The sequence below is a fragment of the Macrobrachium nipponense genome, chromosome 9 (assembly GCF_015104395.2).
Source record: "Macrobrachium nipponense isolate FS-2020 chromosome 9, ASM1510439v2, whole genome shotgun sequence".
Taxonomy (NCBI): Eukaryota; Metazoa; Arthropoda; class Malacostraca; order Decapoda; family Palaemonidae; genus Macrobrachium; species Macrobrachium nipponense.
Window position 1 is genome coordinate 83,483,014 of NC_061110.1, and position 19,928 is coordinate 83,502,941.

Consider the following 19,928-nt stretch of genomic DNA (forward strand, 5'->3'; position numbering starts at 1 on the left):
GAAATTCCCCCTTGTTGGCATCTCCTATGTCAGCCACATGCAGAAAGGTTCCACCAGTCAGTAGAATCCCTGTCCCTTCACGGTTGGAGGCTATCAAGTATCTCCTCCGAGTAAGAGGCTTTTCTCAGAGAACCGCAGGGCATATGTCCAGCAGTCTCAGAAGGTCTACCTCTGCAGTATCTAGGCAAATGGGTGATTTTCTGTGATTGGTGTCGTAAACGTGGTTTTTCTCCACTCAGAACCTCTATTCAGCACATAGGAGACTTTTTAACCTTCCTCAGAGATGAGGAACGTTTGTCCGTTTCTGCCATTAGAGGCTACAGGGCTGCCCTGAGTTTAGTGTTATGCCTTAGAGGAATCAACATCTCATCCTGGGAACTTTCCTTGCTAGTTCAGGGGTTTTAGCAATCGAGTTCTCCTAGGGAGCTCAAGCCTCCGACGTGGGATGTTTCCTTGGTTCTTAGAAGTTTCACTAAGGGTCCATATGAGCCTTTGCGTTGCTCATCTGACAGGAACTTGACGCTCAAGACGGTTTTCTCCATGCCTTGGCATCTTCGAAGAGAGTAGAGAGTAGGGGAGCTGCATGGTCTGAACTATGATGTGAAACACACCAGGGGTTGGGGGTCAGTGTCCTTTGAATTTGTCCCGGAATTCGTGGCCAAGACCCAGAATCCCTCTGTGCACGATGATAGGTTCACCTCCTTTTCCATTCCATCACTGGATGACTTTGTGGGCAGTGATGCTCAAGAGCTTTTGTTGTCCTTTCAGGGCTCTGCGTAGCTGTCTTAAAAGGACACGGCACCTTAGACCAGGCTGCCGCAGACTTTTTGTTAGCACAGGACATACAAAGAAAGAGGTGTGGAAGAATACTATCTTGTTTTGGATATGGGAAGCCATCAGACAGGCATACTTGACTCTTGATGATTCTGCCGCCACGTCTGTGCAGGCTAGAGTGCATGATGTTAGGGGTATTAGTCCCTCTCTGGCTTTCAAAAAGAACTTGGCTGTACATAGAGTACTGAGCGCTGGTACTTGGTTACACCAGTCCACGTTCATCCCTTTCTATCTTAAGGGGGCCTGCCGGAACCCCTATATATGGTGGTATAGGGCGAAAAATGCAAAGTCATGAAAAAATTCATGGAGCTTCATATGGCAATTGAGAATACGTATACGAAATATTTTGTCAAAATTCCTCTTACTTTCGTAGTTACAGGGTGATTAGTAAACATAACTCAATAAGCCTAAAACATTCATCCATACAAGAAAATGCAATATTTCTTCTGTTATCGTAAATTTTGATAATTATTAGCAAAGAAATTGTGAGAAATGGCATCTGTAGAGATTCCGTGGCTCGCAGAAGCGGGTATCTGGTTCAATCATGAATCAGTTGGACCATAGACTTCAAGTAGATTACACGTTCGAGTTTCACCTCGTGACATTCGCTTGCTCTTACGTATGTTTATGTATGTTTCGGCAAGAAGTTCATCATGCCAATGAGGAAAAGACAAGGAAAACATCTCGCTAACATACAGACAAAGAAAAATCGCTTAAGTATTATTACAGAATATCATAATACATATACGTGTAGTTAGTGAAGAGAGAGGGGAGGGTTGCCAAGTAACGCCCCCTTCTTGCCTGACAGCACACGTCACACTGTGCCCAAGGCTACGATCTTTGAGCAAAGAGATCTTCATTTATGATAAATAACATAGTTTTGGTTTTTTAATACCCAAAATGGAATATGAAATTCATAATAATCATGATTTATTAAATTGTCTTTGTAAAAAGAGAGTACACCTTCGAGTTTCACCTCTGACATTCTCTTGCATTTACGTTTGTTTATCTTTGTTTCGCCAAGAATGTCATCATGCCAAAGAGGAAAATACAAGGAAAACATCTCGCTAACATACAGAAGAAAATTCGCTGTAATAAGCCGAGTTAGTGAAGGGGAGAGAGGGGGTTACGTAGAAAGGAGTGCCCCATCTTGACTCAAGCAGTGCCCCAGGCTACGATATATGAGCAAAGGGATCATCATTTATGATTAAATTATGATAAATAAAATAGTTTTGGTTTATTAATACACAAAAAAGAAATATACATTCATAATAATCATTATTTATTAACATTGTCTTTATAGAAATACGAAGGAAAACTTTGAACGCCCGTATCTCAAAACTATACTTATTGACCTTCAAAATCTATCTCCTCACTTAGTTTTAAAGCTATAACTTTGGAATTTGGTATATAACTCAGAAAGACATTATAGAACAATCAAATAGAGCCCTTTTTCCAATTTTTGTTTCGTCTTTTTTTTATAAATTTTTTTCTCTTGATTTATAGGGTTTATTTTTTTACCATATTGAAAAATTCATATCTAGCAAAAAAAGGACTTTTAGAAAAAAAACTCCCCATTTGATTGGAGGTCGACGTCAGGTCTATATATGGTAGTAATCCCAGGTCTTAATATTAAATATCAAGGGAGGAGATAGAATTTGAAAAATGGTTATTTTTGGGATAAATTGCCCTGGCGTCACAAAACCGAAGGTCAGAGACGAAAATCATATGCGGTTTGGAGATGTCCCAAGTCACCTTATTAAGTGGTATGAATGTCAAAAGTCCTGTCGTTAAAAAACGGCATTAGCCAGCCGGCCCCCTTAAGGACGTTGCCCAAAGATCTATGAACATGTTTTCCCTGGGTCCTGTGGTGGCTGCCCAACAGATTATGCTACACATCATTACCCTCAACAGGGCACATTTGTATCTTACCCAAGATGATTGTGTGGATGAGAGAATGAGTGAGTTGGCTGGTCTCTTTCATTCTCTTGTACCTTTCCTTCTTCCTTCGGGCGGGTTGAGGAATCATGTAATTCGCTGGATTGGTCTGATACAGGGGAGTAAGGTAGTCATACTGATAGTTTGGTTGCTTGGAATGCAAATAACCAACCCTCTATTCGGTAGCATGTGCTCCGCTCCTTGGCAAGGGGGAGTAGGAAGTGGTAACAAACCCTGGTGTGTTGGTTTATTATTGGACAGTCAAAGTTTCTCTTTAGTTCCCTATACAATGATTCTCCCATATATCATTGTATGTCGCTCAGTGTCTGGGTGGCTAGATATCAATATGTCTAGCTTCTCAGTCCCTCTCCGGAAGTTATTTCTTCTGGAGCTGGACTGGTGGGTAGGCCCCCAGCCAGTTTAGGATGTTTGTACCTCCCTCCAAGTATAAGTCTATCCTATTGTTAAGACCAAAGGTTTGTTCGCGTATGAACAAATGACAAATTATTTAAGACAATATGTATTTTTCATAGCTACAAACCTGAGGTCTTAACATTGTACTGACCACCTCTAGCTGCCCCTCTGTCTTGCCAAGACATCTTGAGTTGGGAAAGATTGATGCTGTGGTGTGGTTGCATGTTCCTTGACCACTCTTCACCCGAGATATGCACGCATTGCCAGATCTCACAAGATTCCTTGCTTTCATCTGCGATTAAACTGGATCCAGCTAGGCGCTAGAAATTATCCTATTGTTAAGACCTATAAAAAATACAAATTGTCTTAGATAATTTGTCATTTTTTTTACCCCGTGTTTGTTATTTCTAATCCATTGATCGTAATTAGCCAGCGTAAAATGCATCCCAGCTAATGATGCCAAGTGTTTCAAGAAAAGATTCAATTTGGCATGCCCTTGTTTTTGAAGTAATAAGTTTTTATTCTTCTGTGAGCTTGCATTAAAAACAAACTTGCTGCTGTTTTTATTAGGACTGCATCTGCATTTCTAGTTTTTTGCAATGTGTTATTGACAAAATTTTCTTGAGTGCATTGTCAGATCTTATTCATTTTTTTTTATCATTGAGAGCAGCCTGCTACTCAGTTTCCTTATGTTTTCTATTTGTTTTCACATTCTTACCTTGTAATTATAGCATTGGAATAGTTTCATAAAGTGCTTTTTAAGTTCCTATTTTGATCAGTTTTTATTTCATGTTTATTTAATTCTAGTTTGAGGTTTTGCTGTGGTGTTTGTAACTGGTTCTTAACTTTTACCCTTGCTTTGAACTTATTTTGGTTTTTTGTTTGCACAGTAAAGTTCTGATATTTACTTCCTATGTCCCCCAGCCACAGTAACTGCTATCTTTAGCTTTCTATGTTTTGTCTTAGCTTATTTTGCAGTTTTGCCCCTGTGATTTATTATTAAATCTGTATATTCTCTTTAGTCATATACTATTTTCATTAGGTTAATTATATTCGTCAGTGTATTTTTGTACATAAAGATGAAAATTCTTGTTCCATCCATGTTTTCTTGAAGAATCAGTGTTTCTGATTTGGGTGGTGGTGTGCCTACAAGTGTCAGATTTGTCATATTTTTCCACAATAATGAGTTCCTTTAGTTGAATCTTCCACCTACTCTAGGCTGCCTCCTTTTGACATCAGGACTTTTTGCTTACATTGTAGGCCTTCACAAATATCCACATCTACTGTCCACTCCTCTGTAGGCCATAGGAGCTCTCGCCTCTGCAGATGTCACCCATCTACAATTTCTGGGAATCTGCCTGTCGTATCATCTTATCATCTCTATAAAAAGATACACCTTATGTTGAAAAACAGCCCAATGACAATATTATAAGAAGGAAATTTTGCACAATTTTTCTGTGCTACAATCCATAGGAAAACTGCTCTCAGTAGACACACACCATACCAGCAATGTAAAACATCACAAGACCATGAGCATTTGATGTAAAAAAAAAAAGGTTTTATTGTAGTGTCTTACCGAACAATTATAGAGCCGTGATTTCCACGAGCGGCAGGATACTAAATTCAAATTTAGCGCGTCGGCGTCGCCAACACTGGTGGTGATGACGTCATCTCCCTCCACTCGCGGGAGAACCAGGTACAACTGCCCAGGTGAATCCAATTCTTTTCCTGCCGGCGTCCGGTGAACATCGGTGGTCGGTGCGGTTGGATGACTTTGCTTCGCTTTTTTTTCTTGTGGAATTGATCTTCGGAATTGGTGAAGTACTCTTTTTTGGCGTTGTTGTTATTTTGCTTTTTATTTAGGCGTTGCCATGTCGGATTCTAGTCCGTCGGGAGTTAGGTTTTGCATCTCAGGATGTAAAACTAGATTATCCAAGTTAGAATATGATTCTCACACTAAATGTGTTAAGTGTAGGGGACAGGTTTGTTTCAGCAGATCGAACATGTAACGAGTGTAGTGATTGGACTGATTCTCAATGGAAGTTTTTTAGTTCATACTCGGAGAAATTAGCTAAAGACAGAATTAGAAACAGCGCTTAGGGAAAGTAGACTTAGCTCCGCTTCGTCTTGCGATGCTTCTGTTCCTTCTGTTTCTCCTCAAATTGTTATGTCTCCTTTAACTACACCTCCTATTCCTCCTACTAATCCCGCTTCTCCGGCTTCCCGTGTAGTTTCTTCCGACACCATTGCCAGTCTGGAATCGAGGTTAGATCAGAAATTTCGGTACTAGCGAATACGGTTTTGCAACTTGGTAATTCAGTTAAGACGTTTTTGGAGAAAGCGGCTTCAGGTAAGAGTGTAGTTGAGGGTGCGTCTGTCTGTCCTGACACGTCTCCTAGACAAAGGTCACTGTCCAGCTCCCCCGCACCGGGGAGAAGACATACCGGAAGTCCAAGGGAGTCGATCGGGATTTGCCCACAGACAGGCGCCTCTCTTGTTGAGCCTGTTGCGCCTCAACAGGGCTCGGTTAAGCGTTGGAAAGGTGTTGCGGTCAGACGCCTTTCGAATGATTCAAGCGATTCGTCTCCGGTTGCGCGGCTGCTCTTGGCGAGATTCGCCCGTTTTCGCGTCCCTTAAAGAGGCGTTCAGGCGCCGATTCTTCGCCTCCTCCAGTCAAGCGGTATAAGGAGCCTGAGAGTAGGGTTGCGCCGCGGCCATTAGCGGCTCGTTCGTCGCGCCTCAATCTGTGCCTTTTTCGGCTCCATCTACTAGTAGAGATTGTGGTTTTAGCGCTGTAGCTAGCAGTTCTAAGGGTGTTTCTTTAGGCGCTTTTTCGTCGGTTACGCCTGATGCGCCTGTTTCGCCTCGAATTTCGGCGGCTCCGAGCGAGGCGCAAGTAGTTTTTTCCGCCTCCTGCTGAACATTTAGGCTCTTCCAAGCCTACGTTAACTGTTTTTGATTCGTCTCTGGCGCCTTTGCGCAAGCAGTTTTAGAGCTTTTTGTTAACCCAACTGGATGAATGAGTCCAAGGGTGGTTCGAAACCTTCAGATCCGGTTGTAGTTCCGTCTACTTCTTCGGCGTATCGGAGAATGAAGAAGAAGTAGAGGAGGAGGATTCACATCACCTCTCGTGTTATTCACGTCTCCTTAGATTTCTTCTGGTATCTTATCCAGATTATTTTGAGAAAGCGGCCCCGCGCTCTCCAACTTCGACTTTTTTGATGAGGAGGAAACTTCAGACCCTCTCCTCCCAAAACTTGTTCTATCTAAAGCGGTTAGACATTCGTTGAAAGAGACGGAGAAATGGATGTCTATGAAAAGAGACTTAGGGAAGGCTCTTTTTGCTTACCCTCCCTCTAAGTTGCTTCGTAAGAGGTATAGGTTTTATGTAACTGGGGAAGCTCCTTCTCTGGGAGTTTCTGCCTCCTCCCAGGGAGACTTCTCCAGTTTAATCGACTCCTCTAGAAGATCTGCTTTCGCCGCAGCGAAAGTTTTCTTTACAGCGCCCGAGTTGGACCACGTTGTAAAGAATCAATTTAAACTTTTGGAAGTCTTTAGCTTCCTTGATTGGACTATTGGCGCTTTAGCGGCCAAGATCGAAGACTGTCCTTCTCTTTCTCAGGAGTTAGCGGAGGATTGGATTGGTGTTCTGTCCTGTGCGGACAAATCCATTAGGGATGGATGTGATGAGTTAGCTTCGCTCATCGCCTTTGGTACCCTTAAGAAAAAGCAACTTTGGTGCTCCTTTGCTTCTAAAAGGGTTACGTCCAACAGAAAGTCTGCTCTCTTGTTTGCTCCTTTTGTGAAAGATAACCTCTTTCCAGACGATGTAGTGTTGTCAATTTCGTCTGCGCTAGATAAGAAATCTACTTCGGATTTACTGGCACAGTCTACTAAGAGACCTAAAGCTCCTGTGGAGACTGTTCCTTCGGTTTCTCCTCTGCCCCCCAAGCGCCTTTTCGAGGGAGAAAACCCAAGCGCTTCTTTCGGCCGAAGTCGAATTTGCGACCTCAGGTTAAGGCCTCGGCCAAGGTTAACAAACCTTCCAAATGAAAGCTCGGTTCTTCATGCACCAGTGGGAGCCAGGCTGGCGCTGTTTTGGGAGGAATGGGAAAACAGAGGAGCAGAAGCCTGGGTAGTGCAAGTACTCAAGTTCGGCTATCGTATTCCTCTCGTTTCACCTCCCTCGCTCTCATCTGTGCCAATTCCATTCCAGGCATACTCTCCGGGCTCAGACAAATTTCTGGCGCTAGCCGCAGAAGTGGAAGCGCTTGTTCTCAAAGAAGCGATAGAACAGATAGAAGGGGATTTCCTCCAGGCTTTTACAATCGCCTTTTTGTAGTTCCCAAGTCATCAGGGGGCTGGAGGCCGGTTTTGGATGTGAGCGCCCTGAACTTGCATGTCCAGAAAACAAAATTTCATATGGAGACCACTCGGTCGGTTCTGGAGTCCATCAGACAGGGGGATTGGATGGTCTCTCTGGACATGCAAGACGCTTATTTTCACATTCCGATACATCGCGAATCTCGGAAGTACCTGAGGTTCATGTTCGAAGGCAAGGTGTTTCAGTTTCGGGCGCTTTGCTTCGGACTAGCGACCGCTCCTCAAGTTTTCACCAGGGTTCTATCCCCGATAGGAAGCTGGCTGCACATATTAGGAGTAAGAATCTCCCTCTATCTGGACGATTGGCTTCTCCGGTCGGAATCAGAGAGTCGGTGCATGAAGGACCTTGGAACAACTCTGGATCTTGCCAGAAAGTTAGGAATTCTGGTCAACAAACAGAAGTCCCAGTTGGTTCCATCTCAGAGCATCCTTTATTTGGGGATGATTCTGAATGCTCAAGTTTTTCGGGCTTTTCTGTCCCGAAGAGGGTTCAAGGCTGTCTGGAGACAGTTCAGGAGTTCTTGGACAAAAAGGTAAGTTCTGCCAATCAGTGGATGAGGCTCCTGGGCAAATTGACGTCAGTGGAGAAATTTGTGACGTTGGGTAAGACTGCACATGAGACCTCTGCAGTTTTTCCTGAGAGCCTCTTGGTGCAGGAAGACACAACCAGACTCGATTACCTTTCCTGTCACAGATCAAATAAAAGAGGACCTAAGGTGGTGGCTCTCTCGAGCAAGGTTGGAAGAAGGGTTAGATTTACGACCCATCCTCCCGAACCTACAGTTCTTTTCCGACGCATCGAACACAGGTTGGGGAGCCCTACTGGGAAATCAACGGACTTCAGGAGCTTGGTCGGAGAAGGAGAAGAAGTTCCACATAAATGTAAAGGAACTGTTAGCAATTTTCTTGGGGCTCAGACAGTTTCGGAGCTTAGTAGAAGGTCGAGTAGTGGCAGTGCATTCCGACAACTCCACAGCTCTCTCGTACGTGCGGAAACAGGGGGGGACTCAGTCTTTCTCTCTGTACGAAGTAGCCAAGGATCTCCTCCTGTGGTCAAACGAAGCGAAGGTTCAGCTAGTCCCGAGATTTGTTCCGGGAAAGATGAACGTCCTGGCGGACGAGTTAAGTCGTCAACAGCAAGTGTTACCTCTGGAGTGGACTTTGGACAACAAGATTTGTCAGAAACTTTGGCGCCTTTGGGGACGACCGTCAATAGACCTGTTCGCGACATCAAGGAACAACCGTCTTCCTCTCTTTTGTTCGCCAGTCCCAGATCCTCTAGCTTGGTCGGTGGACGCAATGCTGTTGGATTGGTCGGGTCTGGAAGCTTATGCATTCCCTCCGTTCGTCTAATAAGAGAGGTGCTGAACAAGTTCATGTCGCACAGCAATGTAACACTAACGTTAATCGCTCCCTTTTGCCCAGGAAAGAGTGGTTCCCGGACCTTCTCCAGTTGTTAGTAGACTTCCCCAGACTTCTTCCTCCAGAGAAGTGGCTTCTCAAACAACCTCACTTCAAGAGGTTCCACCAAAACTTGTCCGCTCTAGCTCTGACAGGGTTCAGACTGTCCGGAATCTTGTCAGAGCGAAAGGATTTTCAAGAAGAGCTGCAGAAGCTATCGCTCGTTGTAGGAGAGAGTCTTCTAACAAACTCTATCAAGGGAAGTGGAGAATCTTCAGAGAGTGGTGTAGAAGTGCTAAAGTCTCTACTTCTGCGACCTCTTTAACAGAAATAGCAGATTTTCTTCTATTTCTTAGGAACTCTAAGAAACTGGCTCCTTCGACGATCAGAGGATATAGAGCCATGCTCTCTTCGGTTTTTCGACATCGAGGTTTGGATATTTCCTCCAATTCAGATCTGTCGGACCTCATTAGGTCTTTCGAAACCACTAAGCTCCCGCAAGATACAGTGGCTTGGAACTTAGATGTGGTGCTTAAGTTCCTCATGGGGCCACCGTTGAGCCTTTGATGTCGGCTTCACTCAGGAACTTGACTAAGAAGGCACTCTTTCTTATTGCACTAGCTTCTGCTAAGCGTGTCAGCGAATTGCACGCTATAGACAAAAGAGTCGGTTTCTCTCAAGGCAATGCTGTATTTTCGGTATCTTTGACCTTTCTAGCCAAAAATGAGAATCCTTCTAATCCTTGGCCGAGGAGTTTTGTGGTAAGGAACTTATCTGATTTGGTTGGACATGAGGAGGAGGAAAGGCTCTTATGTCCAGTCAGGGCTATTAAGCAGTATCTGTTTGCCACTAAGGGTATTAGAGGACAATCTTCTAAGCTCTGGACCTCGGTTCAAAATCCCTCTCGTCCTCTTTCTAAGAATGCTATATCGTTCTTTATTAGAGAGCTTATCAGGGAAGCTCACTCGCAGTCCGAGAACGACAATCTTTCCGTTCTGAGAGTTAAAGCTCACGAGGTTAGAGCAGTGGCAACTTCTTTAGCATTCAGAAAGAATTTATCTTTAGCTTCGATTCTTCAGAGCACGTTCTGGAGATCGAATTCGGTTTTTGCGAGTCATTATCTCAAAGAGATAGAAACGGTTTTCGAGAATTGTAAAACGTTAGGTCCGGTGGCGGTTTCTGGCATGGTGTTGGGAGAAACGGCACAGGGGTCGTCACCTCTATGCTAACTGTTTCACCTTGAATAGGTTGTCGAGTTCAAGGGAAGCTGGGGGTACTGAGTACCTGGGATACTCTCACAGTCTGTTAGGTCAGATTTTACAATGGTTGGGTATATATGTTTTTAAATCTGGTGTTGGTGACAAATGTTTTGTATGATTGAATTTCTGGTCTTAGCCCAGGGCAAGGCAATCTTTGTTGTTACTATCCTCCGTCAGTCAGCCTTGACTTGCTTGAACTACGGAAGGATTCCACTCCTGTAGAGGCTAACTTTGGTCAAATTCCAATTCCTCTACAATAGTAAGAAGAGCACCGACCAGAGGCAGTAACAGTCTGCTGTAGCTCTCTTACAAGGTAAGGTACAACAGACACCTTGAGTGTTTACTGGTATTGCAATAAATGTAACCATTTAAAAATACTAGTGGTCCACTGAATCCCACCTTCCCATAAATGTGTAATCAGCTCTATAATTGTTCGGTAAGACACTACAATAAAAATGAAATTTTCATTATTAAAATGAAGTTTTATTGTATACTTACCGAACAATTATGATTATACCCACCCTCCTCCCCTTAGGTGGACGGACGGGCAGAAAGAATTGGATTCACCTGGGCAGTTGTACCTGGTTCTCCCGCGAGTGGAGGGAGATGACGTCATCACCACCAGTGTTGGCGACGCCGACGCGCTAAATTTGAATTTAGTATCCTGCCGCTCGTGGAAATCACGGCTCTATAATTGTTCGGTAAGTACGTATACAATAAAACTTCATTTTTAATAATGAAAATTTCATATTTAGTATGAAAACAAGAAAAATGAAAGAGTTAGAAGTATGAAAAAATTCCATCTAGATAGTCTGGGAACATTTATGTGCACATACAGCCAAATGAAGGATAAGCTTGGTTGTTAGCTGAGACCTATGAAACCTACTTGGCTTGTGCATTGCTCATCTTTTAATGGCTCCTGCTCCTCTTCATCAAGAGAAGGTTTTTTTTGAAACATTGTGGCACTCAAAATGGCTGTATAAGTTTTTGGTTTGTTATGGAACAAATAAATTTGTTATGGGCTACAATAAATGAAATGTTAAAATAATTTATTATATTTGGAAGTGAAATCTTATTTTAATAGATTTATTGTAATTTAATGAGACCACAGTTGATAGTTACATTTCCAACTTTTAAACATTTTAGTGGTGGTTGGGGAAAATGTGCTTGGTCACCGCTGTGGATGAATGGATGGGGACTTAGTGGATCCACAGTAGGAGTATTTGGCTTTGGAAGAATAGGACAAGCTGTCGTAAGACGTCTCCTAGGGTTTGGTGTTAAGAGATTCATTTATACAAGTCGTTCTCCTAAGAAGGAAGGCAAGTATTTACTTCAGTTGAGCCCTGGTTAATAAGAGATTTTTTTATACAGTGGCACCTCAACTTAGGGTCAGCCCATTCTGCTAAGTAATGAAAACTGGCAATGACCTACACGATTGGGTACCATGGGGCTAACTCCCATAGTTTATAGTGTAGCGTAATTTCATATTCAGTACAGCACATTACATACAGCCTATCCCATTTGTATTTTATTATCATTCAATTTAAAATACTGAATTACATATTATATTCAAATTCTGAGAAACATTTGGAAAACCTGCAATATAAAAAACATCAACATTATTTCTACTTTAAGAATAACCACAGATTTTTTTATACTCTGTCGATAAAAATAATACAAAAAGAGAGAGAGAGAGAGAGAGAGAGAGAGAGAGAGAGAGAGAGAGAGAGAGAGAGAGAGAGAGAGAGAGTACGCAACAGGCAAGCAAACACGTTCAAGTGTGTAGCCCAATGTAATGTGATTGCGTGTGCTTATACCCTGTATACAGGTACGTGACTGCGAGAAGAACAAAGAGTGACACTCTCACTTAAAAAAAAAAAAATGTTACACGTAAATTTGACAATATACTATGAGGACATTAAATTGTCATAAAATTTTACATTTTAGCGAGACATATTCAAAAGGTAAAGAGCACATATTTTCTTTGTGAAAGTAAACACAAAATTCATATTAATAACAGATCGCAATTTCTTCACTGGCTGACAACTGACACTGAATGACCAACTACAGCATGCAAATACATAGTGGGGCACGCTGGGTGACTTACCCTGGAAAAAGGACCCATACTCACATGTTCAAACAAGAAATCTTCAGTCATGTGTGTGCATGCATTTGTTCACCTTCTACCTTCACAGGAACAAAAAGTAAAGCATCATCATGTGTGTGTGTATGTTCATTCTTCGTCTCCCCAAACAGGCATACCCAGGAAAGTATTGGTCTTGTGTCCATTCGTTCGTTCTTCCATTTTCACAGGTGCACCCAGGAAAATGTTGGTTGTGTGCGTGTTGTCATTCGTTCATTCACTGTCCATTCTCACGGGCACCCAGATTTTTCGTTGCTTGCATGTGTTTGTTCACTCATTCACTGTCCACCTTCACAGACCCAAACAGGAAAGCCTCAATCATGTGTGTGTTTGTTTGTTCACCGTGTGATACCCCTAGCATACTTAGTGGATTATCTGCTCATGATGAGATGTCATCTGCTTGGGTGCGCTTAGTCAACTATAAGATTATTGGACTTTCCACTAAGTGAAAAATTTTTTTTACTTTTATCAGGCACTGACATGTTGGTTAAGTAATGAAATCTGCTAAGTTGAGGCCTGTTAAATTGAGGTGCCGCTGTATACGTATGTGATTTACTAATTTCTTATTTTGGTACTGCAAAGTAGGTGATTAACTTTCAAGTATCTGTGTTTTTAATTTACGTGACTTGTAGTTTTAATTTTTGCCTGACCCGTGTTTAATTTACTACAGGTAATGAACTTGGTGCATCACATGTGTCCTTTGATGAGCTGTTGAAGGAATCAGACTTCATAATAATAACATGTGCTCTTACTGATGAAACTCGGGAAATTTTCAATGAAGATGCTTTTGCAAAAATGAAGAACTCTTCTATTATTGTAAATACTGCTCGTGGAGGTTAGTTAAATTTTTGTATTAGTTTTACTGTTTATCTCAGTTATTTTAGTAAAAAGAAGAGAAAACAAAAGTTGTTTTAAATGTAAAAAATATTTGTTCCGATACGTAATACAAACCATCGGTCCTTTAACAATAGGAAGTAGCTAGCGGCAGCTGGAACGGTCGTAAGCTTCGAACAAGGGGAGAACGGTAGTTAACTGCTTGTCCGATCGTCGGAGGTAAACAAACCACTTTTGCTTTCGGCCGTGTGTGGATAGGACGTGCTCGTCATCGCTCTGCCCGCTTTGTCGTTTGCTTTGAGTATCAGCCCTCTTTTTCCTAGTGTGATTGAGAGTATATGTTTGTAAGTACTTTGGCATTTCTTTTGTTCATTGAATAATGAGTGATCAAGAAATGGAGATTTCGCCGCGCCCCCCAGTCGCCCGTAGAGTGTGTCCCGGGCTGGAGGGGCGTAGATGCGGCGGATTCAGATCATTTGTGGATGTGGATCCACACGAGGTTTGTACTCGTTGTCGGGGGCGAGAATGCTCCCGCAACGAGCCATGTGTAACATGTATGCATTGGTCCGAGGCGCAGTGGGTTCTGTACGAGGGCAGGAAGAGACTTAGGCCGCCAAAGAAGTCATCGGAAAGTCCAGTGACTCCTTTGGTAACGGACACTTCGTCTTCTTTCCTGCCCCCCGGCCAGCCCCCACGTTTCGCGCCTTCCCCTGCGGGGGGGGTAGCGGAGTCCTTCTCCTCTCTCGATCCGTCGAGTGTGGAGGAGGGCGCCCGCTACCCGGACGTCCAGTTGTACTCGGGGTCTTCCGTCCGCTCTGGGTGGGGTTCTTCTCCCCCCAGGCGTGAGGAAACCCCTCTAACTAACCCGACTGTTGCTTCCACAGGTGTGCCATCAGCGAAGGACGACCTGGGACAGGTGTGGGAGTCGCTGGGACTGCAGGGAGTGCCTAGCATACAGGGGTTGATTCAGCGGTTGGCGGGGTCGGCAGTGGTCACTCATGGTACGGTAACCACTACTACCACCACAATATCTACACCAGCATATGAGATGCCACCGCACTTGGTGTATACACCACATGTAATGTCGGTGACACCCACGGCTGCAATTCAAAAACCGATTGCTGCCGTACCAAAGAGGACGGTGCCACCGCCACCTGGGTTCTTTGTATTGCCGACCCCGGACTTCCGCTGCCCCAAGAGTACCCCCCTGGACCTGCCGCCAGTGCCGAGGATGACGGTAGCTGCCGACAGGACGCCTGGCTCTCCTGTGGTACCTGCCGTGCCTGCCGTACCTGTTGCTGTCCCTGCTGCTCATTCCCTTTCAGATAACGCGCATGATGTTCCTGCTGTTCCTGCTGTTCCTGCTGTTCCTGGACCTGTTCCTGTTGTTCCTGCTGTTGGTGGTGCTGTCACAGTCTCAGGTCTTTCCGGACAGGTGCAGTCGGGCCCTGTTGCTTCGGCAACTGCCCCGGCTCCCTCCTGGATGGAAGACCTGACGTCTGTCCTGCGGAGCCTGGCGAAGAAGAAGAGGAAGAAGAGGAAGGTGTCGTCGTCGTCTTCGTCGTCTTCTTCGTCGTCTGCTGCCTCCTCTTCCCCTTCGACTTCTAAGGCTAAACAGCCGAAGAAGAAGAAGGCTGCCTCCTCCCCCCCTAAGAAGACTCCTTCGGGATCTTCTAAGGGCCCGGCTCGCTCAGGCGAGTCGGGGAGCTCTTCTGCTGGTCCTCCTGTTCCTTCGGGAACGGGGCCCGTCTCTTCTTCTGCAAAGAAGAAGACGACGGGGACCAGAGGTGCACCAGCCTCGGCTGGTGCGTCCTCACCTGGTGCTAGCGGTTCTGCCGCTAAACCAGGTTTCCGTCATCAGGGCCAGCTTCTCGTTTCGCGAGAAGTACCGAGTGGACGCTCTTCCACGGGAGACCGTCCAGCCAAAGTCTTGACGTCCGAGCTCGCTCGCCGTCAAGACAGCGGCGCGGAGCAGAAGACTGGCGAGAGTCGTGCACACGACTCTCGCCAGGCCAGTGGACGCTCTCGTAGCGATCAACTGGCTGCTCGGGCTGACGTGACGGTCGCTGACCAGCCACGGGTTGAGGCGAGGAAGGGGTCCCCGCGGCCGCCGGTACCAGCCACGGCTGGTACCAGCGGCTCGACGCGCCGAGAGGACGCTGGCCGGTCTCGACGCGACAGAGAGCCTAGCAGGTCACCTGACCGCCGCTCCCGTAGGGACCGGGCGGAGACGGTGACCAGCGGCAGCTCGCCTGACGCTAGAGATCGGTCTCGACGTTCTCAGCCGAGCCTATCGCCCCAGGCGAGCGGCAAGGCTAGGCCTGCTGCTCGATCGCCACCGCGGGTTGACGATCAGCAGCAGCCCTCCACGCACGCTGGTCCTGCCAGCGAGTGAGGGGGGAGCGTCAGGTCTGCCTCTCCCGTACCTTCAACCTCCTCGGGCTATACCGGGAGGAGCGAGGTACCGAGGAGTGATCACGAGAGGTGCGCCGCTCGTGACCCAGCTATGACGCCGTATGGCTCAGGCACGGTTTTAGGACCGACCAGAACATACGCTCAAGTAGTTGGAGGCGACCGTCAGGGGTCTGTCGCTGTTCCTCCTTCTGAAGGAGGAGTATCGCGGGACCTGTTCTTGCTGGAGGGACTGGACGGTCCTACTCCACAAGACGCAGTAACTCCCGAGATACAGAGGAACTTTGCAGAAGTCATTAAGCTGATTCGTCAGCATAATGACCTTGCGGAAGGATCGCCGCTACCACCGGCAGAGCCCACGTCCCGGCTCGAATCATTTTGGGGTCCCAAGAGGGAACCCAAAATGATGGTGGGGTTACCGCGATCAGAGCTTGCAGACTCAGTCCTGGATCAGGTGGAGAATCTCGTCTCAGGACGGGAGGACTCGCTAAAATCCGGACGGTCTTCTAAGCTGCTTCCTCCCCCTCTACAGCGTCAGAGGCGATTCTACGTGCCTTCGGAAGACCCGATACTGCCTAAACAGGTTAACCCGGAGTTAGCGAGGCTGACTCCAGGTGTGTCCCTGCAGCAGCTCCTGTCGGAGAACCTATGGTTCTCGCAGCAGGAGGCACTTGCCCTGGAATCTACCGCTATGGCAGCGTTCCAGGCAGTCTCCTGGTTGGATTTGTGGTCCCTCACAATATCCAAAGTAGCGGCCGGGCTCCGGGAGTTCTGCTCTCGAAGACGACGCTTCTTTTAGGAGACTGTGCCAGTCTGGAGGAAGAGCGATCTCTTACCTCGCCCATCAGACTGCTAACCTGTGGGCCAACTTGGTTCTTCGACGTAGGGACGCAGTCCTTACCCGAGTGACCAAGGGGGCCGGGCGTGAGGCGGCACTCGGGCTTCGAAATGGACCCATTAGGAGTTCCCCAGCTCTCTTTCCCGGAGAGATGGTGGACGCTGCGGTGGAAAGGCGGCGCACTGACGACAGTGACCGCTTAGTTCACCAGGCAGTCTCGAAGGTTACTGGGCAATCTCGAGCGACTGCGGCCAAACCAAAGAGCTTGGCTAGCGCTTCACGGCGGCGAAGACGGTTTGCACCGTCCAAGCCCCGTGCGAAGACTCCTGCTGTTTCAACTTCTGCTAGAGGAGGCCGTAACCAGCCCTCCTCCCAACCCTCCTTTCCCGGAGGAGGTGGTGGAAAGAAGTCGAAACGAGGAGGGAAACGCTAGGGACGGCGTTCCCCCTCACCTGCTGCCGGAAGTGGGGGGTGCCTGGCGAGCCATTGGGCGACTTGGCAGCGAACGGCGCCGAGAACTGGATAGTAGACGTCCTTCGGGAGGGGTATCTACTACCCTTCGAGTCTCGGCCCCCCCTCATCTCCAAACCGGTCCATCTACAGACCTATGTCCGGGGATCAGCAAAGGACAACGCTCTTCGACAGGAGATCAAGACCATGCTGGCGAAACGAGCTGTAGAAATCGTGGTAGGACCAGTCACCGGGCTTTTACAGCCGCCTCTTCCTAGTGGAGAAGGCATCGGGGGGCTGGCGTCCGGTGATAGACCTCTCTCCCCTGAACCGCTTCGTTCGCACGACGCGGTTCACGATGGAGTCGGCACGCTCGGTGCTCGACTCGATCAGGGGGAACGATTTCATGCTTTCAGTGGACTTGAAGGACGCGTATTTTCAAATACCCATCCATCAGTCCTCCAGAAAGTACCTCCGCTTCATCTTCGACGGGACGGTGTACCAATTCAGGGCACTTTGTTTCGGTCTCTCAACCGCCCCACAGGTGTTCACGCGAGTGTTCACTCTGGTGTCAGCTTGGGCCCATTCGCACGGGATACGTCTTCTGAGGTATCTCGACGATTGGCTAGTCCTGGCGAGCTCCCGCTCGCAGTTGCTACAGGACAGAGATCGACTCCTCAAGTTTTGTCGCGATCTGGGGATCGTGATAAACTACGAGAAGTCCGATCTCGAACCCAAGCAGAAGATGAAGTACCTGGGTATGCTGATAGACACGATAGCAGGGCAGGTTTCCCGCAGACTTGCGTATCAGCAAATTCAGGGAGGCAGCCGGCCGGTTCCTGTCTCGGCAGGAACAGGCAGCACAGCAATGGCAAGTCGTGATTGGCCATCTGTCGTCACTCGAGAAGTTAGTCCCTCACGGGCGTCTTCACCTGCGGTCTCTCCAGTGGAGGCTAAGGGAGAGTTGGAGGCTAAGGGAGAGTTGGTCTCAGGCCAAGGATCCTCCTTACTTTCCCGTGGCTCTCACGGACAAGGTGAGGCAGGACCTAGCCTGGTGGCTCGACGACAAGAACCTCTTAAGAGGAGTGCCCATACGCACTCCCCCCCCGGAGATGCTTCTGTTCTCAGACGCATCGACCGAGGGATGGGGCGCACACCTGGAGGAGTTGCTGACTGCAGGTGTGTGGGACCATCACGAAAAGCACCTTCACATCAATGTCCTGGAACTCAAGGCGGCGTTCAACGCTCTCCGAGAGTTTCAGGACCGCTTGGTGGGACACTCAGTGGTGTTGATGTGCGACAACACCACAGTAGTGGCATATGTCAACAAGCAGGGGGGGCTAGTGTCTCTTCCGCTCCATCAGTTGACGGTGCAGGTGCACGAGTGGGCCACGGCTCACTCGATAGAGCTGTCAGCACGCTACATTCCAGGCAAGAGGAATGTAGTAGCGGACAAGCTCAGCCGTCGGGATCAGGTGATAGGGACCGAATGGTCTCTACACCAAGACGTGGCGGAAAGGCTCTTCAACCTGTGGGGGCGACCGGTCGTAGACCTGTTCGCCACCCGGCACAACAGGAAACTTCAGGTTTTCTTTTCAGCCGTGCCGGACCCATGGGCAGCTGCAGAGGACGCTCTCCAACACCCCTGGGACAACCTCTTCGCCTACGCCTTTCCTCCCTTCTGTCTGATTCGGAAAGTGATCAGTCGAGCGCTGGTCACTCCCAATCTCAGAATGATCCTGGTGGCTCCCAAACGGCCTCAAGCCGTTTGGTATCCGGACCTGCTGGCTCTTCTTGCAGACGCACCGAGAGAGCTACCCAGTTGGCACAACCTTCTAGCCCAGCCACACGTAGAACGGTACCACCAAGCAGTCCAGTCCCTTCAACTTCACGGCTGGCTGTTATCCACCATCTCTTGCGAACGAGAGGCTTTTCTCGTAGCGCAGCAACAGAGATGGCTGGACACGTCCGACAGTCCTCTGCAGCTGTGTACCAGGGGAAGTGGGCCGTCTTCTGTGGTTGGTGTCGTAGACAGGGTCTGTCTCCTCTCAGAGCCACTCTTCAGCAGGTAGCGGATTTCCTCGTGTTTCTTCGCCGAGAGAAGCTCCTCTCAGTACCCACAGTTAAAGGATATAGAGCCGCCCTGGCTCTCGTCCTAAAACTGAGGGGACTGGACATCTCGAATTCGTTCGAGATCTCCTTGCTAATGAGGAGCTTCGAAAGGTCTTGCCCACCCAGGGAACTCAGGCCCCTGCGTGGGATGTGACTCTCGTCCTTAGGAGTTTGACTCGAAGACCCTTCGAGCCACTCCGAGAGTCGTCAGACAGGGATCTGACCCTCAAGACCCTCTTCTTGCTGGCCCTGGCATCGGCGAAGAGAGTAGGGGAACTACATGGTCTTTCTTATGATGTTAAACACACCAGAGGCTGGGGATCTGTGACCGCTCGATTTCGTCCCGAACTTCGTAGCCAAGACTCAGAATCCGTCGATCCCTGACGACAGGTTCGAGTCTTTCACGATCCCCTCCCTTCTGGACTTCACCGATAATGATGCGGATGAGATGCTGCTTTGTCCTGTGAGGGCGCTACGGCGCTATCTGAAGAGAACTCGACACCTCAGGCCTGAGTGTCGACGCCTCTTCGTTAGCACTGGGGTTACCAAGAAAGAAGTTTTCCAAGAACACGGCTTTCTCTCTGGCTACGTGAGGTGATCAGGAGAGCGTATGAGGCTGATGGTAGTGACGACATCCGTACGCTCCGACCGAGAGCCCACGAAGTCAGAGGTATCGGACCCTCCTTAGCGTTCCGTAAGAACTTCTCCGTGGCGCAGGTCCTGAAGGCAGGTGTCTGGGCCAACCAGACCACCTTCACGTCCTTCTACCTTCGGGATATTGCCCACAAGTCCTTGGATACTTTTTCCTTGGGACCTGTGGTGGCTGCTCAACACATTGTGTAAGCTTACCCAGCACCCGAGCAGGCAGAACAGCATCGATTCCTGGTATGACTGGGAGAATGAATGTGCG

At 47.5% G+C, this 19,928-nt stretch overlaps 1 protein-coding gene across 10 annotated transcripts in view; it reads left to right on the top strand.

Annotated features, from left to right (window-relative positions):
- The window catches only part of LOC135217964 (glyoxylate reductase/hydroxypyruvate reductase-like), an 84,110-nt gene that overhangs the window by 49,166 nt on the left and 15,016 nt on the right, over positions 1-19,928 (top strand). For all 10 annotated transcript variants that reach the window (XM_064254081.1, XM_064254075.1, XM_064254077.1 and 7 more), the window contains exons 6-7: positions 11,376-11,548; positions 13,043-13,207. In XM_064254081.1, coding sequence (XP_064110151.1) covers positions 11,376-11,548; positions 13,043-13,207 — 338 coding nt within the window. The remainder of the gene's footprint in view (positions 1-11,375; positions 11,549-13,042; positions 13,208-19,928) is intronic.